The sequence below is a fragment of the Rhincodon typus genome, chromosome 11, assembly GCF_021869965.1.
Source record: "Rhincodon typus isolate 14 chromosome 11, sRhiTyp1.1, whole genome shotgun sequence".
Taxonomy (NCBI): domain Eukaryota; kingdom Metazoa; phylum Chordata; class Chondrichthyes; order Orectolobiformes; family Rhincodontidae; genus Rhincodon; species Rhincodon typus.
In genome coordinates, this window is record NC_063342.1 from 41,547,409 (window position 1) to 41,574,913 (window position 27,505).

General features: G+C 39.8%; 2 protein-coding genes across 4 annotated transcripts in view; both read left to right on the plus strand.

Moving 5' to 3' along the window:
• The window catches only part of med14 (mediator complex subunit 14), a 110,571-nt gene extending 87,087 nt beyond the window's left edge, over nucleotides 1-23,484 (plus strand). Inside the window, exons 25-31 of the mRNA XM_020527803.2 lie at nucleotides 242-421; nucleotides 9,094-9,329; nucleotides 9,708-9,887; nucleotides 11,028-11,135; nucleotides 14,012-14,137; nucleotides 15,689-15,878; nucleotides 19,663-23,484. Coding sequence (XP_020383392.2) covers nucleotides 242-421; nucleotides 9,094-9,329; nucleotides 9,708-9,887; nucleotides 11,028-11,135; nucleotides 14,012-14,137; nucleotides 15,689-15,878; nucleotides 19,663-19,736 — 1,094 coding nt within the window. The 3' untranslated portion in view covers nucleotides 19,737-23,484. The remainder of the gene's footprint in view (nucleotides 1-241; nucleotides 422-9,093; nucleotides 9,330-9,707; nucleotides 9,888-11,027; nucleotides 11,136-14,011; nucleotides 14,138-15,688; nucleotides 15,879-19,662) is intronic.
• Nucleotides 23,485-26,658: 3,174 nt separating this feature from the next.
• The window catches only part of LOC109927788 (uncharacterized protein CXorf38), a 37,430-nt gene continuing 36,583 nt past the window's right edge, over nucleotides 26,659-27,505 (plus strand). For 2 of the 3 annotated variants that reach the window (XM_020527804.2, XM_020527807.2), the window contains exon 1: nucleotides 27,136-27,490. In XM_020527804.2, the coding sequence (XP_020383393.1) occupies nucleotides 27,287-27,490 (204 nt within the window). In that variant the 5' untranslated portion in view covers nucleotides 27,136-27,286. The other variant, XM_048602722.1, reaches the window with a different exon arrangement.

Below are 27,505 nucleotides of genomic sequence, written 5' to 3' on the forward strand. Positions count from 1 at the left end.
GTTTATTAGTGATTTTAGTCCAAGAAATTGATTTTCACATGACTGATTTTGTGATAGTTGATATAATTTCTTTAAATACTGTTTTTGGGGAAGTTGAATTGTCATTAGGCATAGACATCTCCATGATTGTGTGAATTCTTTTTCATGAACTGTTTGCGGAGAGCATGAATCTGGCTTTTGTGAGGGTAGAAGAATGAGAGTTATAATATTCAGTACTGATTTTCTTTTTCTTTTTGTTCAGGTACAATTGACCCAAGCTCACCTTATGCAATGATGTCACCCAGTCAACGTCCTGGAAACTGGCCTGGATCTCCACAATTGCCTGGGCCAACTTTAGCACGCATTCCTGGAATGTCTCCAGCAAATCCATCCTTGCATTCGCCAATCCCAGATGTATCTCATTCTCCACGAGCTGGAACAAGTGGGTTTCAACAACTATTGTTTTCTTCCAAATTGCATTCCACTTTTGCCAATATCCTTTATGGTAACCTAATTGTTTGAGTGAATACAAATGCAATTTAATTTTAATGCTGCCCATTTAATGCACCTCCTCCCATCCCACAATATTTTAATTTTTTAATTTATTCTTTCATGGGATGTGGGCACTGACGACAAAGCCAGCATTACTTGTAGAATTGTGAAGTTTGCTAAGCTATTTCATTATAGCAGTAAGAGTCCATTGTTGTGGAACTGACATCATATGTCACATTTCTTTCTCTCTAAAGTGGGTTAAACAATTGGGATTTTATAACAATTAATGGTTTTATATTGCTATTACAGAAACTAGATTTTAATTCCAGATTTTATTAATTGATTTTAAATTTAACCAGGTGGTATGATGGAATTTCTGTTATTGTTCCCAGACCATTAGCCCGACCCCCTGGTTTAGGAAAGTCACCACAGTCCCAGAGGACTGTAGAGCTCCTCTCCCATTGCAGAGAGATTACTTGTGGTGAGTTTAACTTGAGGATCACAGGAACACAGCCAAGAAAGCATAGTGACCTCAACAATGTAGGAATTGAACCTGCATTGAAAACCAGCTGCCCAGCCATCAGAGCTAACAGAATCAAAAGCAAAAACACAAATTGCTGGAAAAACCCAGGTCTGGCAGCATCTCTGAAGAGAAACCAGAGTTAACGTTTCGGGCCCAATGACCTTCCTTCAGAACCAACTCACTGTTTCTAGATTACTAATTAGTGACATCGCCACTTGTTGGTATAGTTGTAAATATGCACTATCTAATTTATGTCATCTGATTTTTATACATAAGACCTTCTCGTGGACAAGTATGGTTTTTAGAAGGGAAGAAACATGGACCTAAATATGGCTTCATTAGTCGCCTGACCACAGATTGAGTCAAGCTTCATAAAACCCATATGGGATTTAAAACAAAGCCATTCTTCAAAAAAATATTAATTCAAGAGATGTAGGCATCACAGACTGGGCAAGTATCTATTACCTTGAGAAGGTGATGGTGAACTGCCAACTTGAACCACTACAGTAAATATGCTGTGGGTTGACTTTCAATGCCATTAAGGAGGGAGTTCCAGGATTTTGACCCAGAGACTTGAAAGAATGCCTTGTATTACCAAGTTAAATGATGAATGGATTGGAGGGGAACCTGCAGGCATTGGTGTTCCCCTATATCCCCTGCCATTGCCCTTCTGGATTGAAGTGGTTGTGGGTTTGGAAGATGATGTTTAAGGAGCCTTGATGAATTTCAGGCATGCATCTTGTAGGCAGTACAACACTCTGCTGCCATTGAGTGTTGCTGGATGTAGTGCCAATCAAGTGGGCAGCATTGTCCTGGATGGTATCAAACTTCTTTAATGTTGTTGGAGCTGCACACATTCCAGGAAGTGGGAAGTATTCCATCACACTACTGACTTGTGCCTTGTCAGGAGTCAGGAAGTGAGTTGTGCACTGTGGGATTCCTAGCCTCTGAGCTGTTTTTGTAGTATTTATACGGCAAGTCTGGTTCAGTTTATGGTCAGTGGTAACCCCCAGGGTGAATTGTGGGATTTCAGTGATGGTGACACTATTGAATGTCAAGAGATGGTGGTTAGATTCTTGTTGGAGATGGTCATTGGCACTTGTGTGGTGCAAATGTTACTTGCCATTTTTCTGATCAAACCCGGATATTGTCCAAGTCTTGCTGCATTTGGACGTATGACTCCTCAGATACTGAAGCAGTCTGAAAAGTGCTGAATATTTTGCGATCATCAGTGAACATCCCTATTTCAGACCTTCTGATAGAGGGAAGGTCATTGAAGTAGCTGAAGATGATTTAGGTCTAGGACACAATCCTGAGGAACTCATTGAATCCCTACAGGCTATTTGGCCCATCGAGTCCACACTGACCCTCCGAAGAGCATCCCACCCAGACCCACCCCGTGCCCTATCCCTGAAACTCTGCATTTCCCATGGCTAATCTGCCTAGCCTGCACATCCCTGGATGCTGTGGGCAATTTAGCATGGTCAATCCACCTATCCTGCACATGTTTGGACTGTGGGAGGAAACCTACACAGACACAGGGAGAATGTGCAAACTCCACACAGACAGTCGCCCGAGGGTGGAATCGAATCCGGGTCCCTGGCACTGTGAAGCAGCAGTGCTAACCGCCACCATCTGCAGAGATGTCCTAGGACCAAGATGACAGTGCTTCAGCAACCACAACGGTCTTTCTTTGTGCCAGCTATGGCTCTAACCAGTGGGAAATTTTCTCCCAACTCCCACTGACTCCAGTTTTGCAAGAGATCTTTGGTGCCACATTTGGACAAATAAGGCTTGATGTCAAAGACAGTAACTCTCACCTCACCTCTTGAATTCAGCTTTTTTTTTCCAAATGTGAACCAAAGCTGTAATGCATTCAGGAGGTGAGTGGCCCTGGTGGAACTCAAACTGGCCGTTATTAAGCAAGTTATTGGTAAACACCAGAATTACAATTTTTATGGAATATCATTGAAACTTGGCAACTAATTCAGGGTCAAGAATCTCTTGTTTTAATACAGTTGTCTGATAATTTCAAATATTGGAAGATGAACAGTTTGCCTCCCGGTTAGCTATTTGTGTGTCTCAAAGATTGGTGCAGGAGAAATTGGTTTGAACTCAAGTGACATTGGTATCAGTACTTAGGAAGCTGTGCTGATCAGACTGGCTCCACCTGATTCATGCTGGGAACCAGAGTCTTTGCGAATCATGTAACTAGGGCTGCAGGTCAGGCTTCAAACCAAATATTTGGGGGTGTGGGTTCAGTTTCATGCAAAAAGTTATGGGGTGGGTGCTCAGTGGGGGTTAAATTTTCCAGAACAAGTGATAGGACAGAGTATGGAAAGAGTCAGGAATCTAACTTCAGGCACAGCAGATAAGGGAGCAACTATGAGAAAGGGGGCAGTAAATGCAGGACTGGCGGTGTTGTATTTAAATGCTTGCAGTACACAAAACAAAGTGAATTATCTTGTAGAGCAGATTGAAATTGATGGGTACGTTGTGCATATCACAGAGATGCTGCAAAGGGATCAGGGCTGGAACTACATATCCAAGGATATATATCATATTGAAAGGACTAGCAGATGGGCAGAGGGAACTGTGTTGCCTTGTAAGTAAGGAATGAAATTAAATTAATAGCAAGAAGCGATGTAGAGTCAGAAGGCTTAGATTCTGTGCGGGTGGAGTTGGAGAACCAGAAAGAGAGAAAAGGACCCTAATAGGAGTTATGGAAAGGCCTCCAAATAGTAAACAGGATGTGGGGAAAGAAATAAATCAGGAAATAGAAAAGGCACATAAGAAAAGATAGTGTTAAAATCATCATCGGGAACTTCAACATGCAGGTGGATTGGAAAATCAGGTTGGTAGCAGAACTCAAGAAAAGGAATTTGTGAAATGTCTACAAGTTTTTTTGGAGCATCTTGTGGTAGAGCTGACTAGAGAACACACAATTCTGTATTCAGTGCTATGTAATGAGGCAGATTTGATTAGAGAGCTGAAGGTGAAGGAACCCCTAGGGGACACTGACAATAACATGATAGAATTAACCCTGCAGTTTGAGAGGGGGAAGATTGAATTGGATGTAATATTATTACATTTAAATAAAGGTAACTACAAAAATGAGGGAGGAGCTGGCCAGAGTTGATTGAAAGGGGAACCTAGCAGGAAAGATGGTGGAGCAGCATCTCCACCAGGAGTTTCTGGGGGTAATTTGGGAGGCACAGCAGAAGTTCATCCCAAGGAAGAAGAAACATGATCAGTTGAGGATGAGGCAACCATGGCTGACAGAGGAAGTCAGGGACAGAATAAAAGCAAAAACAAAGGCAGACAATGTATTGAAGATTAGTGGAAAGCCAGATTGGAAAGTCTTTAAAAACCAGCAGAGAATAAGTTTTTTTTTTTAAAAAAAAAAAAACCAATAAGGGGAGAAGGTGAAATATAAGAGTAAGCTTGCTAGTAATATAAAAGAAGACTGCAAGAGATTTTTAAGATGTTGTAAAAGGTAAGGAAGACGAGTAGAAGTTGCATTGTTGGAACATGAGGTTGTAGAAGTAGTAATAGAGAAAAAAGAAATAGCAGATGAACTGAACAAGTACTTTGCATCAGTTTTCAGAGTGGAAGGTACCATCTAAACACCAGAACTTCAAGAGTCAGGGGACAGAGGTGCCAAGAAAGTTGAAAGGTCAGAAGATGGATAAATTCCCCAGGGTTCTGAAAGGGATAGCTGAGGAGATTGTAGAGGCATTGGTGGTGATCTCCAGGAATCACTGGAGTCAGGGAAAGTCTCACAGGACTGGAAAATCTGTAATGTAATACCCCTGTTTAAGAAGGGAGGGAGGCAGAAGGTAGGAAACTGTAGGCTGGTTAGCCTGACCTCAGTCATTGGGAATGTGAGTCCATTCTAAAGGATGAGATTGCAGAGCACTTGAAAGTGCATGGTAAAATAGGGCTGAGTCAGGATGGTTTCATCAACTGGAGGTCATGCCTGACAAATCTATTAGAATTCTCTGAGGAGGTAACAAGCAAATTAGACAAAGGAGATCTAGTGGACATGATCTAATTGGATTTCCAGGAGGCTGTTAAATAAGATAAAAGCCCGAGGTGTTAGGGGCAAAGTACTGGCATGGATAGAGGATTGGCTGACTGGCAGAAGGGAAAGAGTGGGGATAAAGGGATTTTTTTCAAGGTAACAGCCAGTGACTAGTGGAGTTCCACAGGGGTCAGTGTTGGGACACAAGTATTCACGTTATACATTAATGATCTGGTTGATCCGAGGGCAAGTTTGCAGATGACAAAGATAGATGGAGGGTCAGGTAGTGTTGAGCAAGTGTGGAGGCTGCAGAAGGACTTGAATGAGCTAGGACAGTGGGCAAAGAAGTGCCAGATAGAATACTGTTTGGGAAAGTGAGAGGTTATGTATTTGGTAGGAAGAATACAGGCATAAGTTACTTGCTAAACGGGGAATGGCTTTGGAAGTCTGAAGCACAGAGGGATTTGGGAGTCCTCGTTCAGAATTTTCTTTAGATTAACATGCAGATTCAATTGTTGGTTAGGAATACAAATTGAATGTTGGCAATTATTTCAAGAGGGCTAGATGTACTGCTGAGACTGTGTAAGGCTCCGGTTAGACCACATTTGGTATATTGTGAGCAGTGTTGGGCCCTGTACCTAAGGCAGATATGCTGACATTGGAGAAGATTTACAGGAATGAACCTGGGGATGAAGGGCTTGTCATATGAGGAGAGTTGAGGGCTCTGGGTCTGTACACGATGGAGTTTAGAAGGATGAGGGGCTATCTGATTTGAAACTTAGGGAATACAGTAAGGCCTGGATAGAGTGGACATGGAGATGATGTTTCCATTAGTAGGAGAGACTAGGACCCGATGCCACAGCCTCAGTAAAGCGATGATCTTTTTGAACTGAGATGATTAGCAATTTCTTCATTTGTCGTGTTGTTAATCTGTGGAACTCATTGCTGCAGAGGGTTATCAAGGCCAAGGCATTGAGTGTGTTTAAGACAGAGATAGGCTTTTAATAATTAAGGGGATCAAGGGTGATGAGGAGAAGGCAGGAGAATAAGGTTGAGAAATATATAAGCCATAATCAAATGGCAGAGCAGACTCGATGGGTTGAACAGCTAATTCTGCTCCTATATCTTCTGATATTATGATTCAACAACTAAGGTCCCATGTTAAGAATCTAGGACTTTAACTGTGTAAACTTGATTCCCCTGTCTGTGCCAGAGCTTTCCTTTTAAACTTAATACCTTTGAGTTTTGTGTGTTTCATGTTGCACTGTCATTTATTAATTTTTCTCACGGTTCATGAGTAATAAAATTCTTTGTTTCACTCAAGAAAACCTGGGTAATTCTAGCAAACTGTTTTCATTGAAATTTTAAGAGAATGAAAAATATTTACTGCAACTGAGTGGAGATTAAAAAGCGAGGAGCCATAATACTGGATTTTCACCAGTCTTTGCAGGAAACCAAATATTTGAAGCCATAGGAGATGAAGGATAATTTTATAAATTTTCTTGAATTCCTTATCTTGACTAAAAATTATGAAACATTGTGCTTTGGTTATCAAATTAGTACCCTATAACCAGGCACAAAAATTGCATGAACCTTTTTTAATACTTCAACTTCTTTGACCATTTACTCCACAAAATATAATTCAAATGCAAATGATGTTTTGATTTTATTTCTTTGATTTATTATTGTCACAAGTACCAAGATACAGTGAAAAGTATTGTTCTGCATGCTATATAGGCAAATCATACCTTACATAAGTACGTTAGGGTAATAGAACAGAATGCAGAATGTAGTATGACAGCTATAGATAAGGTGCAGGGAAAGATCAACTCTAAAATATGAGAAGTCCATTCAAAAATCTGATAAGTGGGGAAGAAGTTGTTCTTGAATCTATTCATACATGTATACAAACTTTTATATCTTTTGCCAGACAGAAAAGGGTGAAAAAGAGTATAACTGGGTTGGGAGACGTCTTTGATTATGTTGGCTATTTTTCCAAGTCAGCGGGAAATATAGACAGAGTCAATGGATGAAAGGCTGGTTTGCATTTTGAACTGGGCTGCATTCACAGTTTTCTGTAATTTCTTGCGGTCTTGGGCTGAGCATTTGTCATATCACATTACAGTGCATTCAGGTTGGATGCTTTCTGTGGTGCATCTATAAAAAATGGTCATTGTGTACGTGCCCAATTTCCTTAGCCTTCTCAGGAATAGAGGCATTGGTGTGCTTTCTTGACCGTAGTGTTGACGGTCTGTAGACTGGGCCTGGACAGATTGTTGGTGATGCTTACACCTAGGACCTTGAAGCTGTCAACCATTTCCACCTTAACACCATTTGATACAGTCAGGGCAATGTCTACCACTCTGCTTCCTGAAGTCGATGACCAGCTCCTTTGTTTTGCTGACATGAGAGATTTTTATCTTCACACCATGCCACTAAGCTCGCTATCCTATTCCTGTATTCTGTCTCGTTGTTTAAGATCTGACCCATTACGATAACGTCATCAACAAATTTATAAATGGAATTACAGCAAAATTTGGCTGTGCATGAGTGTATAAGGAGTACATTAAGGGCTGAGTACACAGCCTTGCAGGGCATTAGAGTGGAGGAGCTGTTGTCGCCTACCTTTTTGGTTTGCGGTCTGTGGATCAGGAATTCAAGGATCCAATTGCAAAGGGGGAGAATGGTCCTAAGTCCCAGAGTTTGGAGATGAGTTTGGTTGGAATAATGTGTTGAAGATGGAGCTAAAGTCAATAAAAATTGGAGTCTGACGTAAGTGTGCTTGTTATCCAGATGTTCCAGGGATAAGTGTAGGGCTTGGGAGATGGCATCTGCCGTGGACCTGTTGCGACAGTGGGCAAATTGTAATGGATCAAGGCAGTCTGGGAGGCTGGAGTTGATGTGTGCCATTACTAACCTCACAAAGCACATCATAATGATGAATGTCAGAGCCATCAGGTGGTAGTCATTAAGACACGCTGCCTGAGTTTTCTTTGGCGCTAAGATGATAGCAGTCATCTTGGAGCAGATGGGAACCTCAGATCTGAGTAATAAGTGGTTAAAGATATCTGTGAGTACTTCTGCTAGCTGGTCTGCACAGGATCTGAGTGTATGACCAGGGACTCCATTCGGGCCAGTCACTTTCCATGGATTCACTCTTAAAAAGGCTGATCTGACACCTGCGGTGGTGACTATGGGTGCTGGTGCATTTGAGGCTGTTGGGCGAGGTGACAGAATTTCATTGACCTTCTGTTCAAAACAAGCATAGACTGCATTGAATTTATTGGGGCGGGTTACGTTGTTAACGATTCTACTCAACTTCACTTTGTAGCCTGTTATAGTGTATAAGCTTTGCCACAATCGATGTGTGTTTGTGTAGTTAGTCTGGGACTCTAGCTTAGTCTTGTATTGTCTCTTGGTATTCCTGATGCCTTTGCAAAGGTCATATCTAAATTTCCTGTATAGGTCAGTTAACAGTTTGTGCTGGGTGTATATTAGAAAAATGTTGATCCTTAAATAAAAGTAAATAAAGCTAAAACAAAATTCAGAAGTATAGCAAAGCAAGCTTCTAACATTTTAAAAAACTTCCTCAATCATTGCACTAAGTTTTATACTATCAATAAGGGGAATGACGTTGTAGCATGAACAATTGTGAATTGTTTTCGTCGAATTTAATTTTTACAGGATGGATCTTGAGATTCTAATATTCGTCAGAAGATGTTTTGTTTTGTTCAGCGTTCAGAGAATATATCTTTCCTTGAGAGGATGGAACAGTAGTTAAAATAGCTCTTACATCTACGTATCAGTATTAATGTACTTGCAGCAAAAGATAGTAATCAGGTAGGATGAAGTTGGAAGCAATGTGATTCTTTCTTTCACTGTTTATTCCACCTCTTTTTCTTCAAAATGATCACTTTTGGTTCACAGACAGAGCAATGCTGTCAGAATTCTTGTGTGCTTGGGAGGCTGTTAGAACATTGCACCTGGTGCCTCAACACTACTCGGCAACTTTCAGTTTAAGGTCAATTTAAATAAATAGATTGCAATATTTAATATTTTGCCTTTGTAATTTTAGGTTCCCAAATAATGCCAACCAACATGCCCCCTCCTCGTACACTACCTCAGCGTTCGTGGGCTGCATCAATACCCACCATCTTGACTCATAATGCCTTGCACATTCTACTTTGTCCATCACCAACTCCGGGTCTTGTCCCAGGATTGGCTGGTAGTTATCTGTGCTCCCCACTAGAGCGATTCTTAGGATCTGTTATGATGAGACGGCATCTGCAAAGGATCATACAACAGGAACCGGTAGGAGGATATATATATTCCACATTAAAAACAACAAATGCTGTAATAATATGCCAAACTGTTCAGCTTTTTGTTTTGGGGAATGTGGAGAGTCAAAAATAAATAATGGTTTGTTTTCTGTTTCAAATTGCCACATTTTGGATTATTTTGTTTTCATCACTTTGAAATGATCTTATCCATTGTTTGAAAAATTGTTGCATTGTGTTCATGAGACTTTTTTAGAAACTGATTTAACTGTTTTCATAAAACTAGTTACAAAGTTTAATTGTAGCAATTCTAATTGCCTCATTGGATACAGTCTCCAGAGAATGTAGTTATGATTTCTTGATCAGATATTTTAAAACTGGCTTTTAATTATAAATTCTGTCTGATTTTTAGTTGCAGCTTATAAATTCCAATGAACCTGGTGTGATCATGTTTAAGACTGAAGCGTTGAAGTGTCGAGTAGCACTGAACCCACAGACATATCAAACTTTGCAGTTCAAAGTAACACCTGAAACACCAGACCCGTGGACACAAGAAGAACTACAAGTTTTAGAAAAATTCTTTGAAACAAGAGTAAGTATGTTAGTGATGCAATTCAACTTGTAAATTATCTATTGTGCAAACAAATGTCTTATTACAGAAGAACTTTCCAAGTTGTATGCCTCCTATTATTCTATAATGCACGGCCACGCAAAGTGAAGTCACCGTAGTCTTAGCAGATCGTTATTAGGCAGAGGGACAACTGGTGTTGGCTTAATCTGAGGGTCACCACTTCTGAGGCGAGGGGCGGTGTTCAGAAGGAGAGTCCTTCATGGTAACCTAAGCCAATGTGGGAATTGAACCACGCTGTTGACATCGCTCTGCATCCCAAACCAGTTGTCCAGCTAACTTAGCTAATTAGTCATCTATAAGGCCAAGTATTACGATAACAGTAATAATTAGCTGTCAAATTTTAACTTCCGTTATTTGATTGACATACCTAATACCTTTCATGGACTAAGGTTGCTTTTAAAAGGGAAGAAACACGCAACTAAAATGGCTTCAAGAGTCACCTGGCAACAGATTGAAACTTCATGAGACCTGCGTGTAACTTTTCATCAAAAACATCAAAATCAAGCAACGGAGTCCGTGTCAAAACATTTGCATCAGTTGTTTTATTTCCCATCAAAATCCATCATCCCAAATAGTTATTGTGTTCTCATGCCTGTACCTTGAAAAGGCTAATTAAATTTGACATAATGAGAGATGAAAGGTTTGCTTGCCAGTCAGCTTCAAAGGAAAGTGGAGCTAAACTAAATTTCAGTTGCTTTTGCCCTGCAGAGAAGGGAGAAGGAGAAATGGATTTGTTTGTTAAATCTGGATGCCTCACTCACTCTTCCAGCAGGTTATGATGATATTCTTACCTTTACTTTTTAGGAAAATTATGAAGGTTTGAAAGGAGAGGTCATGCATGAAGTTTTCATTTCCCATCAAAATCCATCATCCAAATAGTTATTGTGTTCTCATGCCTGCACCTTGAAAACGTTAATTAGATCGTTTATGCATTTTAAATTGGTGATTGTTAAAACCATTTTCCATAAATATTGAGCCAGATAGTTGAAACAAATCACAGTAAATATGGAAACTATTTCTATCACTTAGCATGGTTACATTTATTATTGTTATAAAGCTCTACTGCAATATGATTAATAGCTTCTTTTTGTTTTGGTTAAGGTTGCTGGACCCCCATTTAAAGCCAATACACTAAATGCCTTTGCTAAGCTATTGGGAGCTCCAACACACATTCTCAGGGATTGTGTGCGCATCATGAAACTGGAACTGGTAAGTGACACTGTAATACTGTCTGTGACATTGAAGTGGAGGGGATGGGAGAGTAGCAGAAGACACGTGTGGAGGTGGGTAATGGTGACAGTCAATTATTGAGGATTAGAGCTTCAAAATTGGAGGCGAGGATGTGGCTGAGCAGAGGAGTAGTTATTGTGGCAATATGACTAAGCAACTGAGGTTTTGGTGGTGCAGTTTTAAGTAAAATGACGGATAGCTGTTCTGGGAATAAATTCAGAACAAGGACACTCCCAACTCATGTCTCATGTTCAAGACCGAGCACAGGGACCATTTACTCAATGGCATAAAAGTTCTCATAGGTTGTCTAAGTGTTTAATTTTCTTTTTGATTTTTTTTGATGAAATATTTGATCTGTATATTTGAATAGTGCAACATATGAAGTAGCTCAGTCTAATTATGATTAATAGTCTCCTCAAAGCATTTTAACCCTTTTGGATTTCCATTAAATCATGTTTTGGTTCCACAAAAAATAGCACTGCTGGCTTAAGAATTATGTTGTTAATCACAGTCCATCTTTAAGATATAAGATGCTGCTATTAGTAACATTGCCCATCATCCAGTTTAGCTTAATTGGGACTCACTTATCTACTTCTAATCAAATTATCATGCCAATTTTGCTATAGAAAAGTGTGACTGCATCAAATTATCTTGACAAAGTAATGCTTTGTATAACTTCCATGAAAATACTTTTTGGTGATCTGTTAATGTTTCCTTGAAGTTTATACATTTTTCAGGTAGAAAATCATGCTGGAAAGCATCAGAATGCCAAAACCAATTTCATAAATAAAAACCAAAAGAACTGCGGATGCTGTAAATCAGGAACAAAAACAAAATTGCTGGAAAAGCTCAGCAGGTCTGGCAGCATCTGTGGAGGAGAAAACAGAGTTAACGTTTCTGGTCTGGTGACCCTTCCTCAGAACTGATGGTGGCTGGGAAAACGTCAGTTTATATGCAGAAAATAGGGAGGTGGGTGGGGTAGGGAGTAAACGGTAGGATAAAGCCCGAAGAGAGAAAAAGACAGTTGGACAGACAAAGGAGTTGCTAAAGCTTCCAGTTCACTGGCTGCAGCCACCTCCTCTTTACCATGGATGTGCAATCCCTTTACACATCCATTCCCCACCAGGAGGGTCTTAGGGCTCTCCGTTCCTTCCTAGAGCAAAGACCTGAACCATCCCCACCCACCACCACCCTCCTCCACTTGGCTGAGCTTGTCCTTACCCTCAACAACTTCTCTTTCAACTCCTCTCATTTTCTTCAGGTAAGAGGGGTTGCCATGGGTACCCCCATGGGCCCTAGTTATGCCTGTCTCTTTGTGGGGTACGTGGAACATTCCTTGTTCCAGTCCTATTCCGGCCCCCTCTTTCTCTGATACATCGATGATATCATCGGTGCTGCTTCCCTCTCTCGTCTGGAATTGGAAAACTTCATCAATTTCGCCTCCAATTTCCACCCTGCCCTCACTTTCACCTGGTCTATCTCTGACTCCTCCCTTCCCTTCCTCGACATTTCTGTTTCCATTTCTGGGGATAGACTGGCCACTAATATCCATTACAAACCCACTGACTCCCACAGCTACCTGGACTATACATCCTCACACCCCATTTCCTGTAAAGACTCCATCCCATTCTCTCAGTTCTTCTGTCTCCGTCGCATATGTTCAGATGAGGCCGACTTCAACAACGGAGCCTCCGAAATGTCCACATTCTTCCTCAACCGAGGATTCCCCAGCTCTGTTGTTGACAGGGCTCTCGATCGGGTCCAACCCATCTCCCGCACTTCTGCCCTCACCCTTCTCTTCCCTCCCGCAACAGCGATAGGGTTCCCCTTATCCTCACCTACCATCCCACCAGCATCCACATCCAGAAGATCATCCGACGTCATTTCCGCCACCTCCAGCAAGATGCCACCACCAGACACATATTCCCCTCCCCTCCCTTGTCCGCCTTCTGCAGGGATCGTTCCCTCCGGGACACCCTAGTCCACACTTCCTTCACCCCCAACACCTCCCCACAGCCCTATGGCACCTTCCCCTGTAACTGGCGAAGGTGCAACACCTGCGCATTTACCTCCTCCCTCCCCAGAATCCAAGGGCCCAGACATACCTTCCAGGTGAAGCAACACTTCACCTGCACTTCCAAGAAACTAGTCTACTGCATTCTCTGCTCACAATATGGTCTCCTCTACATTGGGGAAACGAAGCGTAGACTTGGCGACCGCTTCACAGAACATCTACATTCTGCTTGCAAAAAAGACCCTGAACTACCCATTGCCTGCCACTTTAACACACCACCCTGCTCCCTGGCCAACATGTCTGTCTCCGGCTTGCTACAGTGTTCCAGTGAAGCCCAATGCAAGCTGGAGGAACAACACCTCGTTTTCTGCTTGGGGACCCTACAGCCCTCCGGACTCCATATTGAGTTCAATAATTTTAGGGCCTAAACTCTCCCATGTCCCAGCCCCCCACCCCACACACCAGACCTTGTTACCACATAGCCTGCCACTACACACCCCCTGTTGTTAGTCGCTAACAGTCCCCATTTACAACTATTCACCCTCCAAGCCTGATCGTTAGCAACTCTTTTGTCTGTCCAACTGTCTTTCTGTCTCTTTGGGCTGTATCCTATCGTTTACTCCCTATCCCACCCATCTCCCTATTTTCTGCATATAAACTGACGTTTTCCCAGCCACCACCAGTTCTGAGGAAGGGTCACCAGACCCGAAACGTTAACTCTGTTTTCTCTTCCACCGATGCTGCCAGACCTGCTGAGCTTTTCCAGCAACTTTGTTTTTTAAAACCAATTTCACCTTGGTTTAACATTTCTATAAATCACGCTTTGTTTTGTTGTGAACAGTTTCCAGATCAAGCCACTCAGCTAAGGTGGAACGTGCAGTTCTGTTTGACAATCCCACCTAGTGCTCCTCCAATAGCTCCTCCAGGAACACCTGCAGTGGTGCTGAAATCCAAGATGCTGTTCTTTGTAAGTAGTACACTCCTATTTGTTGGAATGTACTGAGTTGAAGATCATGAAATTGTAACTTATTAAATGTAAGGGACTGTTGGGACTGGAGGCAAACGTGTGTGTGTGTGTGTGTGTGTGTGTGTGTCCATGTCCGCGCAATGGTCCTTCAAGGATGTTGCTACCAACAATAGAGTGAACCAAAGTTCATCATAGGTGATGCAGAATAACAAGTGATGGATACTGTTGCATATCAAGTTTAACGTATCCTGTTTCTAGAAGTGTTCTATTGTTCATTTCCTCTATCATTGTTGATTCATCTATCTGTTGCACCTGGCCTTTCAACTGATCTAATGTGTCAACTTAATGTTCTTTGGCATACTATTAGTGTCTGATGCTAATGTTTCCTATAAATTAGTAATTAATTTTGCATTGCTTCAAGTGAATCTTCAGTGTGTCCATGTAATGCCTTTGTTTTTTGCATTATTTTGTTTTATCTTATACTGGGTCTCCACAAAATCTATTTACATTGATAAACTTGCATCATTCATGCTAGCCTATCTAGCCCAACAGAGTTGATCACTGAATATCATAGCTTTTGAAATGATGCCATCAGCAAATTCAGGTACTTCATAGTTAGTAATGTTGATCTGCCATCTAAAAAGAAACATGTTGTAATTGTATCTTTGCTGAAATATTTCTAGCTGTTGAATGTTAAGTGTACACTTTTTATTAACTATCCATGTTTCATATCAGAAATGAGATTTGTATGGACAACTCCATTCTAATACTTCAGTTTAGTGGCAATTTCGTTGCTATGTGCTGATGTCAAAGACAACATGCACAAAAAAAAAGTACAGCACAGAAAGAGGCCATGCGACCCTACTTATGCATGTCAGCATTTATACTCCCCTAACTATCAAAAGTGGTGTCTGTTCTCTGTTCTCTGTATGCAAGTCGTGAATTCCTTTACAGTCCTTGCAGTAAATTAATAATACAGTTTCAAGGTGTGAACTCCTTTCTCACATGCTATATTCAGTTATACCAATGGTGATTGCTGATCTTAACATGTAACTTTCTAAGAGTTGACTGATGCATTTTTTTGTCTCTGGCTAATGGTAAGCACAACTCTCAGCAAGAAACTCAAGAGTATTTACTAACAGAAAGTCCACTTTGAAATGTGCCACAATTGTGCAGTCATCAGTGTGCAAAATTCATCTAATTTTTATTTGTTTGAGGACTGTCATTGATATTCGGTGTTGTTAGATTTGACATTATTGTATTGTGCATATTTATGTCCAAAATCCAAGTTGGAGATCCCTAGCTGTATCATCTAGTGTAGCTGCAAAAGAATGATTAAAACAAGGCACATGACCTGTCTGTATTTCATGCCATGCAATACTAGAAGCAGTTCAAAAGTGAAATAATGAACACAATACAGATGCTATTATTGAAATAAATGGAAGAAAATTATGCTTAAATTGGTTTTTGAAATGTGTTTATGAAACTAAAGTTTCACACTCTCACATCTTTTGTCTGTTCCTTTCACCCAACCAACCAACCTGTCAAAAGCTGCAACTCACTCAGCGACTAACAGTTCCACAAGAACCAATTAGCATAATTGTGCCAATTGTCTACGATATGGCAACAGGGGCAACACAGCAAGCTGATATTCCAAGGCCACAGAACACGTCTGGAGCAGCTGCCTCAATGGTGAGCAACATCTTGAGGAGGTTTTCAGAGGTGCACCAGCCACCACAAGGTAAACCAAAAGAAAATCATTTTGCAGGATATTTGTTTGCCATCATCTCATCATTTATTACAAAGTGCGCAAAATGTAAAAAGCCACAGTAAATGTAACAATATTGGAACAGTGAAAAGTGTTTTTATTTAGAAATCTAGATTTTGTACGTAAGCTCAGGCATGTTACCAATGTCTATGTTGCTTCTCTGCTTTTCATCTCATCCTCAACTGGCTGTTAAGATTCAATTTTGAAATGAGTTTGGACAGTTTCTAACAGGCACATTGGCCCAAATTTTGGGACTAATTGACTAATAAAATTAAAATCTCTGTAGAAGATGACCACAGTTCATATGAGAACTAGTGAAAAATTTTCTGCCAGTGTAGAGAGCACTTTTGCAAAGATTAAATGCTGTATTTGACGTTTGGACTAATAACATTAGTTCACTGCTTTGGAGAATATCCTGTCTAAAAGCACTAAAGTATCCTTCAAAATGCAGTAAATATTAACTAAGATATATTTTTAGTTTTAAATTTGCTCGTAAATCAAATTTACCTTACCAGAGCTTCCCTATATGGCTATCTGGTGGATAAAGGAAAGGAGAGTTCAAATTTTGGATCTCCAAATGGAATCCAGTACTGTGTTGCTTCAGATTTCTGGGCCAGCCTTTTTTTTTTTTGCTTGTTAAGTTTTTTGTATGATAAATCTTGGTTCTCCCGCACTGCTGCAAAACTGTACCTGACATTTTAGTGAGAAGCCCCCTTTTTTTGGTTTTATTTTTGATTGATTGAATTGGGAAAAAGGCTGTTTTTCAACCAAGGACTGTTATTTTTAAAAAGCAAGTTACTTAACTCTATTGTGGATCATATTTCCACTGTTGCTTGGCAAACAGTGAGGAATGGTGCAAAAGGACACAACGTGCACCAAGATGTGTATACAAAGTAAGATTCAGAGAGCAACAAATTGCTGCTGGCTTGTGTAGCTATTGTGGATGCCAAAGGTTATCAGCTGTCCCCTCTTTTCCTAAAGAAACTCTGTTGTTTGCTCCCACCAGTAGCTACAAGGTGTTAGTTTTAACCAATTAGTGAGAGACTTCATTATTCATGCCACTCTGCCTTCTGTGCAGAGTGCAATAATCTGAAGGAAAAGAACATCAAATTCTGAGGACTGGTGCTACTGAACTGTTTCTCCAGCATTTTATTTCATCCACCTATAATGCCAATTTGTTTCTTTCTGTCTATGATACTCTGTGTATGGGGTTTTTTAGAACAGGGTTAGAGTTTATCTGCTTGAGTCATATGTTGTGTTTGGTTATTTACCTGTGGTAATTGAATCTATTTATTTATAATAGTTCTTGTTAAGTACAGGAACCTGGTCTGTTTTTTCTGTTAGCCTGAGTCTATCAAACAAGTAAACTGGGGACTCTGCATACCTTGATAAAACGTTTGAACTTGCGTGACACGTCCAGGAATAGCAGGCCTTGATTTCCAGTATGTTGCCCAATGAAGCATCACATGTTAAAGAGTACATTTCATCTTAAAACAAAAGCCTGTTTGTTGTCAGTATTTGTTCCATGAAGGTGGTGGTGCAGTGGTAACGTTGCTAAACTAGATTTTAGTTCCAGATTTCTAAGTAGAATATAAATTCCATGAACTTCCTTAATGGGATTTGAATGAGTGGCCCTACAGCATTAGCCTACACCTCTTCTGAACTAACAACTTTGAACCTTCCATTCTAAAGGTTCAAATGGAAACAAATTACCTTAATGTGCTCACTCTCTATCATAAACCCAATGACATAAGCATCTTATCCATTAATACAAAGAGGGTTCCCCCAAAAACTGGAATGAAGTCATGTCTTTTCTTGGAACTGATGTATTTAAGTCACTGTTTCAAATTGACTTTCTTAAAATAAACCTTCACAGAACTTACCCGCATTTATTTACTTCTGATTTAATATCTAAATCCCAAAAATATAGTATACGTATATAACACCTTCCATAACACAAGTTACAGCCAAGCTTTGAAAATGCTTTGGGTCGGCACGGTGGCACAGTGGTTAGCACTGCTGCCTCACAGCACCAGGCACCCTGGGTTCGATTCCACCCTCAGGTGACTGTCTGTGTGGAGTTTGCACATTCTCCCCGTGTCTGCGTGGGTTTCCTTCGGGTGCTCTGGTTTCCTCCCACAAACCAAAGATGTGCAGGCTAGGTGGATTGGCCATTGCTAAATTGCCCATAGTATTCAGGGATGTGTAGATTAGGTGGGTTATAGGAGGTGGGTCTGGGTGATATGCTCTGAGCATCGGTGTGGACTTGTTGAGCCAAAAGGCCTGTTTCCACACTGTAGGGATTCTATGATTCTAAAATGCCAGACAATGACCATCTGTACAAAACAAACCTAATTATCTCTGTAATGTTCAAACGGCATAGTCATAGAGTTGCGTAGCATGAAAACAGACCCAAAGCCCAACGCGTCTAACCAGATATCTTAAATTAATCTAGTCCCATTTGCCAATATTTGCCCGTATCCCCCTCAACCCTTCCTATTCATATACCCATCCAGATGCCTTTTAAATGTTGTAATTTGTACCAGCCTCTACCACTTCCTCTGGCAGCTGATTCCATACTTGCACCACCTTCTGCATGAAAAGGTTGCCCCTAAGGTCCCTTTTATATCTTTCCCCTCTCTAACCTTAAATCTACGCCCTCAAAGTTTTGGGCTCCTCCCACCCTGGGAAAAAGGCCTTGGCTATTCACCCTATCCATGCCCCTCATGATTTATACACCTCTGTAAGGTCAACCTCCAACACCCCAGAAAAAATAGCCCCAGCCTATTCAGCCTGTCCCTATAGCTCAAACTTTCCAACCCTGGCAATATTCTCAAATCTTTTCTGAACCCTTTCAAGTTTCACAAATTCCTTCCTAATGCAGGCAGACCAGAATTGAACACACTATTCCAAAAATGGCCTAACCAATGTCCTGTACAACCGCAACATGACATCTCAACTCCTACATTCAATGCACTGAACAATAAAGGCATGCGTACCAAACACCATCTTGACTACCCTGTCTACTTGTGACTCCACCTTCAAGGAACTATGGAAAATACACCTCAAGGTCTCTTTGCCATTATTGAACCCTTTATCAGCAACACCCTGGAAATTACCAGGAGCTTAACTAGAGGCCACAAAGTACTGTACAGGTAAGCTGTAGGTAGTACTGTAGTGTGTAACTCACCTTGAAGCCTGTCCATCTGCAAGAAACTAGTTAGAAGCATATTTAAAAACTCCCCACTTGCCTCTATGTGAAGTTAAAACAACACTCAAGCTTAACACCATCCAGGACAAATTGGTACCTTAACACTTTGAGCATTCACTCCCTTCACCACTGGCACACTGCAACAACTCACCAAAGCTCCTTCAATAGCACCGTCCAAATTCTCAAATTCTACCACTTGGAAAGATAAGCAGATTATGCATGGGAGCACTACCGCCTGCATATCCCCCTTCAAGCCACACACTGTACTAACTTTGAAATAAGTTGCCTTTCCTTCACTGTTGCTGAGTCAAAAATCCTAAACTCCTTTTCTAACTGTGAATGTATCTCCACTGCGTTCACTGCTCAGGTTGAAGAAGGTGACTCTCCACCACTTTTACCAAGCACAATTGGGGATGGGAAGAAATGCTAGTGCAGCTAGTGTTGCCTACATCCCATGAAAGAACAAAAAACTTATTGTTATCTTAATCTAGTGAACTTGGTTATTTACCTCACCACTTTTTAAAAAAAAACTTGTTAATTTTTCAGGTGACTGCACAATCTATGCAGCAGTGAGGGATTTGATGGCAAATCTAACACTGCCCCCTGGGGGTCGACAGTAACACTACAGACTGCCTTAGGGTGTCCTTCATGTGGAGAAAAGGATTGATTACAACATCATTCGGTGGACAGTATGTGATGCAAAATAAAATTAATTATCAAAATCATGCTCCAATGTGACTTGAGAGCATGATATAATTTATTCTTCAGGGATGAACTTCTTCCATTAGAAGATACATTCATTACTTTGTTTACCTGCTGTTATATAGTGTATTTTATAAACTGCATTTCAAACAAATATAAATCCCAAAAAATTCCTGTTTGGTTGATTTAGATTTAACCATAGTATAGTATTTACAAGAAGATCATTAGATTATGATGATGCCAAGAATATTTTTTAGAGAATGCAAATCTGTCAATTTTCACATGTTCTGACATAATAGCTTGAGTTTTATTAATTTTCAAACTCATTTGTTATATTGGTTGTTGTAAATTGTGAAACTTTAATGGAGCTGTATTTTATTATGACTGCTTTAAATCTTTACATAAAATTTGAGTTCTTTGGTCATATTGCCTCAGAAATATTTAATAAACGAGCAAATAAAACCACCATACCATGTAACAACTTATTCAAACAACATTGATAATATGTGCAGTTAGATGCAACAGCACAATTTTGGTTGCATAATTCTGATAAATACTTCCCCCTTCATTGTCTTTTCTGAAAATGTTCCACGTGTTAAGGTAAGTATTTCTGTTTTATTTGCATTGCTACCTTGCTTAACGGCAACTTTGATAGGTACAACTCCAAAACAATTAATTTATTTTGGTGGGGTGATGTTTAAAAGGCTGCTTATCAAGTTTTTTTTAAAACTTTTAAAGTTGTATTTCTTTGTTCTAAACATAGCCATTGAAGTTATTTTAGATACCTCTGACATATTGTATCTTAAAGATAACTCTGAATTGCTTGATGTTCATTGTGTTGCTTTTGCTTTAAGCAACATCGTCAATTTGCCCCATTCTCCAATCTCAGCATTGTTTCTTTATTCCTGCTATTCTACACACAATCCATTTTTCAGTCTTTTTCCACTGTCTTTGAAAGTTGTGCTCCTTTCAGTCCCTATGTCTTTAGCTCTCCACCTTTCATCTTTCCTAGTTTTTTGTTTCCATCCCAAAAAAACCCTTTACTTCCATCATCACTAGTCATCAGACTATCTTCTCTTCCTTTCAACCCAGGCTTGAGTCCTCAATCAAACTAATCTGTCATTTCTTTTGTCTCTCAGCATACTGACCCATTGTGGCACTTTTGATTGCCTTGAGGAGCAATCTCAATGTCCTATGCTCCATTCTTGGTGTCCTCTCTTTGCTCCATCCTACTCTCCCCACCACATGCTTGTTGGAGTCAGCATCATCAACCTCCTTCCCAGAGACACATGTTGCAACATATTAGTCTTGGTTGGTGGATGAACAATCAACACAATTTACAACCGTTTCCTCTAGAGCATTAAATTGCTTATCATGGACCTGGCTCCTGTTCTTATTGGGAATGATCATATTGATACTCTGTCTTGGTCTTTGACAAAAACTTGATCTATAGTTATCACTTGTCCCTATTACTGAAAGTGGCTCACCTGACAACTTTTTAGGTGGTGTAAAGTATCCATATATTTTGATACCAAATTGAAATTTATATTTCTATTTCTATGGAATATCATCTTGTAAACATTCCTGCCTTTCCAGAGTGACATGCACACAGTAGATATCAAGTATGAGATTTGAAAGAAGTGCTCTGGATTGGGGCGGTGACAATTGAAGAGAACTTTAGGACAGTGGGTGACAAAGATGGAGTAACTGGGGAATGTATTCCAGAAGACTAACCATAGCAACAAAAGTAGGAGAATGCTTCTAAGGATAGAGGAAATTTATGAGTGACTTTGAAGTTAAGGATTTGGATAATAAAGTCAAGACAGAACACTAGATGCTGGCAAACTGAAACTAAAACTACCTGAAACTCTCAGCAGGTCATACAGAATTTGCAAAGAGAACAAGATAGCTTTTTTTCAGGTCTGAGCCTTTCCTCAGAATTGGAAACTCTTAAAGATGAGTGCCTCTAAAAATAACAAATAGATTAAAAGCCATGGGTGGACGTGGGAGACAACACTCACTAACAAACCCACATAGGCAAGAAATACTGACATTTGAGACATAGGAATTCAGGATGATGTGGTAAGGCATGTGGAAGTGGAATGATGAACAAAATGATGAGCTCACTTTGTTATCTGAAAATCAAATTCCAAAGACAGAATTGGCCAGAAAGTTTAAGTGGAAAGTGGCAAGGAGCTTGGTATCACATTCACTAAGAAAATGAAGCCATTGAGAAAAATCATCATTTTTCATAAAGAAAAATCATCATTGAAGACATTTTGGTCTTCCTTTTTTTTTCCCCAGGGGAACACCTTAATTGATAAAATCCAGTATACATACAAATTGCTGTCTCATTGGGAAAGTACTGTATGAATCCCTTGACAATGACAGTGTGGAAAGGTATGTTTAGACAGATGCTGCATTTGCTGGGCCTATTAAAAAAGTGACAGGTAGTTGGTAAAAGAACAAAGCAAAATGTCACTGAGAAGGTAATACTTGTCTTTTGGCAGAAAATATGTGCAAACAGAAAATTATATATTAAATGCAGAGGAAAGTGAGGACAAAGTGATCCTCGACAGTAAATTAGGGACCGAAGTGTAGAAAGTCCTTGACTGGAAAAAGAAATTTTCAGACACAAGCTTCTGTGTTCCACCTAAATTCAAACTTGACTAAAAGGGGACCATAGAGGTGAGGGTGCAGACAGCAGCATTTTGAATGAGCTGTTGTTTGTAATGGGGGAAGATTGTCAGCAAGAACAGAATTTGATCATCATGAAGCATATGTAAAGTACTTTTTCAGGTGTTGAATATATTGGCCCAGATGATATGGTAGTACTTTTGAAGATGACACTCGGCATTCACTATTGTCATTCCTTTTGAAATTGACAACAGCTGCTGGGATCTACACATGTATAATTCAGTGCAGAAATATGCCCCGTAACCCTTGCCCCAACTGGTTGCGATCAGGTAAAAACCAATAAATAGAAAAAAAAAACTTAAGTTTTGCACCAGTGGTCTCAGTATTTTTAATCTTGAAAAATTACACCTTGTTATGAGCTGTCACTGGATTTTTAATGGCGTACCTATTCCATAATTACTGCTAAACTGCTTCATTGTCCCTGAGAAATGATTATATTTGTATTATGTCAAATTTGTCCGTAATAATAAAAATTTCAATTTGCTAATTTTAAAATTTCATTTATGATCTTTCAGATTTTACATAATCCTATTTGTATGTCCCATCATTTATTATGGTCTGTAAAGCTTTTAATGAATAGTGAAAAGTTAAATGTGTTTTACTTCCTGGTTTTCTGATCAAGAATATTTTAATGGGATTAGCAGTTTATTCTATTCTATGACATTATTGTTACACACCTGGAGATCCTCTTGACTTGACACCAGATTCAAACTGATGTTGAAAAAGCATCAATTCATGCTACAATTATGCTGCTAACTCTGAAATCCACTATTGTTTACAATTAAAATCCTTGTGAAAATTATGGTTAGCACTTTTCATGGAAAAATTTCAATAAAATGGGTTTTTTCAATATCTACATTTTTTAATTGAATGACTTTTTGTTGTATACCTTTCTTTGCCCAGAAAAATGACCCTAATAAATCTTGCATATATTGAAGGAAAAAAATCTAAATTTTTCTAGGAAATCTTGTACGATTTTTAAAAAAATGTTCTATTCTAAAATTGCTATTTTTTAAAATTGTTTCTGAACAAAACTTTTATACTCTTTATTTTTAAATACAGCAGATAAGACTTTGTGGGGAAAAAAATTAGGAAAGTAATATATGTGACATTTAGAGTGGAATAAAACTTTGATTTCATGGTCAAAAGAAATGAAAAAGCATCAGCTGCCCACAAATCTATGAATATGTGGTATGGATTTTCACTTTCTTAACATCTGTTTGAATGTCATTCTCCACTGGTCAACTGTGGTTCCCAATTTTAATTAATAATACTTCCCCACCTTAGCAACATCTATTCAAATTTAAAATTGACTAATGTAAAAGCAGAAGCAGTTCTTAAATGTTGATGTTTTCATTTAAATTACAATTTTTCAAATCACTTTTTAGAAGTATCCATATTTATTTGTATGGCTATTCCTTTTGGTGTACCTCAATTTTAAAATAAATATTTGTGTTTAACTTGCTAACTTCTTATTTCTGCAGTTATTTCAAGTTACCAAATGTATCTGAATGTCATTTTTGAACAACAGGGAGTAATGAACCAATTTGAACAGACTTGCAGTTTGAGATAGTAATAAATAAAAGATGATATCATATGGCATTATAATTCAGACAATCTACCTTGAAGAATGAAATGTTCTGTCTTAGAAAAATATTCCTAAAATTGATGCATTGTAAACATTTTGAATGGAAATTGCTGATAAGCAGGGAGGGCAGCAACAACAGGGGGTGGGGATGGAGGAAGATAGAGGACAGAAGACATGTCAGAGGGCTGGGGCTTCAGAGGAGGTGGACTGAAGGGGGAACAACATTAAGAAAAGAGGGTGACAGGCAGAGAGGATAGGGGATGTGGACAGGACGGGGAATGGGTGCAAGGGGAGAGGGTGGAACGAGGGTTTGTGGGGGAGGGTGCATTAGAGGGGGAGAAGGATGAGGTATGACCTTGTGCATATGACTGTGTTCTGAATGTTATTTCGCTGGTCTGTGATACAGCTCCCCAATTTTGACTGAAGCCTCCAGATGTTGTTTGCCATTGTCATTTCTGGTGCCTTGGTCAATGCGGTTTGTCCATCCAGTCTCATTATTTTTTTCACATAAAATTAGTTTGTTACAATGGAATAGCTTGCTGTGTCTTTTCAGAAGACCTTTGAGACAACACTGCTGTGAACACACAGGCCGCTTCAGATAAGGTCAGTGAATTTCTTTCTCTGACCTACAGTAATTTAATGATCACCCTTAGCCTAGATTTGCTACTTGACTGCAGTATGTGTATTCTGCCTATTAGGAACAACCAAAGGAATACGCTGGTTCAATTCATCAGCCAAACGCAGTCCTCCATCCTAAAAGTTGCTTCTTTTTCTCATGCACCAATATTAAAGCTCCTGAATACAGTCGTACAGCACAGAAACAGACCCTTTGGTCCAATTCGTCCATGCTGACCAGATAACCTAAATTAATCTAGTGCCATTTGCCAGCATTTAGCCTGTATCCCTCTTAAACCCTTCCTAGTCATATACTCATCCAGGTGCCTTTTAAATGTTGTAATTGTACCAGCCTCCTCCACCTCCTCTGGCAGCCCACCATACACACACCATCCTCTGCATGAAAATGTTGCCCCTTCGATCCCAATCTTTCTCCTCTCACCTTAAACCTGTGCCTCTAGTTTTGGACTCCACTGCCCTGAAGAAAAGACCTTTGGTATTCACCCTATCTACGCCTCTCATGATTTTATTAACCTCTATAGAGGTCACCCCTCAGCCTCCAACGCTCCAGGTAAAATTGCCCCAGCCTATTCAGCCCCTCCCCATAGGTCAAACCCTCCAACCCTGGCGATATCCTTGTAAATCTTTTCTGCAATGTTTCAAGTTTAACAACATCTTTCCTATAGCAGCGAGACCAGAATTGAATGCAGTATTCCTGACTGATCTTTGCCTGAATCAACTTGCGATAACGCAGCAGTAACATGCATAAAAGAGACTTTTCTTGCAGAATCACAAAAATACAATAAAGCAATCAAAAATTAGAGTTCAGCAACAGTAATGAATTGGTTCAGTAAAAGTTTGGCTGATGAGGAATGTGCTTAGTTTGTGAATCTCCAAGGTTCCAACGAAACACCAGCGAGACTAAAGCTCCACTTGCCAAAGAAAACAAACAACAGTGGCTGGCAGAGAGGACAAGGGATGAAATAAAACTAAAAGTGAAAGCAGCCAGAAGTGTTTTTAAAAAAAGAAAGAGCCTGGTGCCATGGAGAGATATGAAAAACAACCACTAGTGATAAAATAGATTTTAGGAGCTGCAAAAATGGAATATGAAGATGAATTTGAGGGATATCAAAATCATTTTTAAAAACATTGCATTAGGAAACAGAGGGCAATTAAGAGCAATGTGGGTTTTGATAATGGTTATATAAAGTATACAAAATATAAAGTATATAAAATAAGGAAGGCAGACACAGTGATGATTATGGCACATCAGCATCTAAAAGTAGAAGTTGACAAGAGTATGTGGGACATTCCAAAGAAATGGAGACTCCCCAAAATTCACTGAAGCCAAATAACATTAAAGTAGTCTATAATCTAAAGTAGACAGAACTGATTACAAGACATAAGTTACCAGGTGTTTTTCATAAGACTAAATACTGTTGAACAGGTATCTATTGCATTCTGAGAACTAATTTCCAGCAGCTGCTGTGTATAACTGATGATTATTTTTGTCTGCAGTATTTTGAATTCATTACACATGGCAAACATTGTACTAATTAGCTCCCCGCTTATCCACTTATCTAGGATGAGATTGTTTAAACTTCTACACAGAAATCACCAACAACTCTAGTCAACATTAGGAGAAAATGTACCCTGTAGAGCAAAGGACTGGGAAAGTAACGCTTGGGAGGGAAATGTGAGAACATCTCAGTTGCAACTAGCACTTCCATGACAATCCTCAACACAAAATTACCAAAACAGAGTTTCAAAGTTGCACAAAAATATTAACTTTTGGCAGTGTGTACCTAAATCCCCACCTCTAATCGCTTGATTTTCCACGTTATCCACTGAATTTCCATTTTCCAATAAAGGTTACGTTTTTCCAAAAAGGTTATATCAAACTTGAAACGTTAACTTAGTAGGTCTAGCAGCATCGGAGACTGCTTTTAGCCAGCACTTTTTTTTATTTCCAGTTGCAGCCATCATCTCGAACTGTTGGTTTTGATGTGGAGGTACTAGGGTGGACAAAATCAGAAGTCACACGCAATCATAAGGTTTATTTGAAATCACAGCGCTGCTCCTTCGTCAGGTGGTGACTTTGTCGTTTTTGAAATCGCAATGTCCTGTACTGAGACACTCGGCCCACTTCCACGCCAAGCTCAGTTGCAGTGCCTGGTGTGTTTTTTATTGTGTGTAAAATAAAATCAATAAATGTGAGGGACATAGTAGAAAGAAGAACAAGAACAACATATTGCACAAAAACCAAGGATGGCAGGCTGAGCGGTAACGTACAGCGTAAGAAGGGAGAAATGGGGAGGGCTAATTTTCATCTCATCTGCTGAGTGACTCAAACATCGGATTGGGGTCCTGCCAGAAGACCCGGTGAATCGCAAGTTGTTGAAATGTTAGCCTATTTTTAATGAGGTGCTCTCAGTACACTCCCTCGCGCTCGCAATCCGCATTTTGTGGCTCACCGGGCAGGCTGCGCACGCAGCCAATGTGGTGAGTTTGGATTGAACATTGGAGGCTGAACACCGTCTGAAACTGATTTGTTTTTCATTTGCAAGAATGCAGTCGGAGCTACGTATTCGTCTTAATGACGACGGATATAAAAACTGGATTAAAGCGGGCCTCTGTCTGCAGAAAACTCGAAATTGTCTGATTGGCTTTGTTATCAGCGAAATGGAGAAATTCCACCAATTTCTCCTTCACGCTAACTCGTTGCTGTGGCGAGAAATTTGCAAGAATTCTTGCCGTCCGCAAGGAACAAAAGTGAGTAAATAGAAC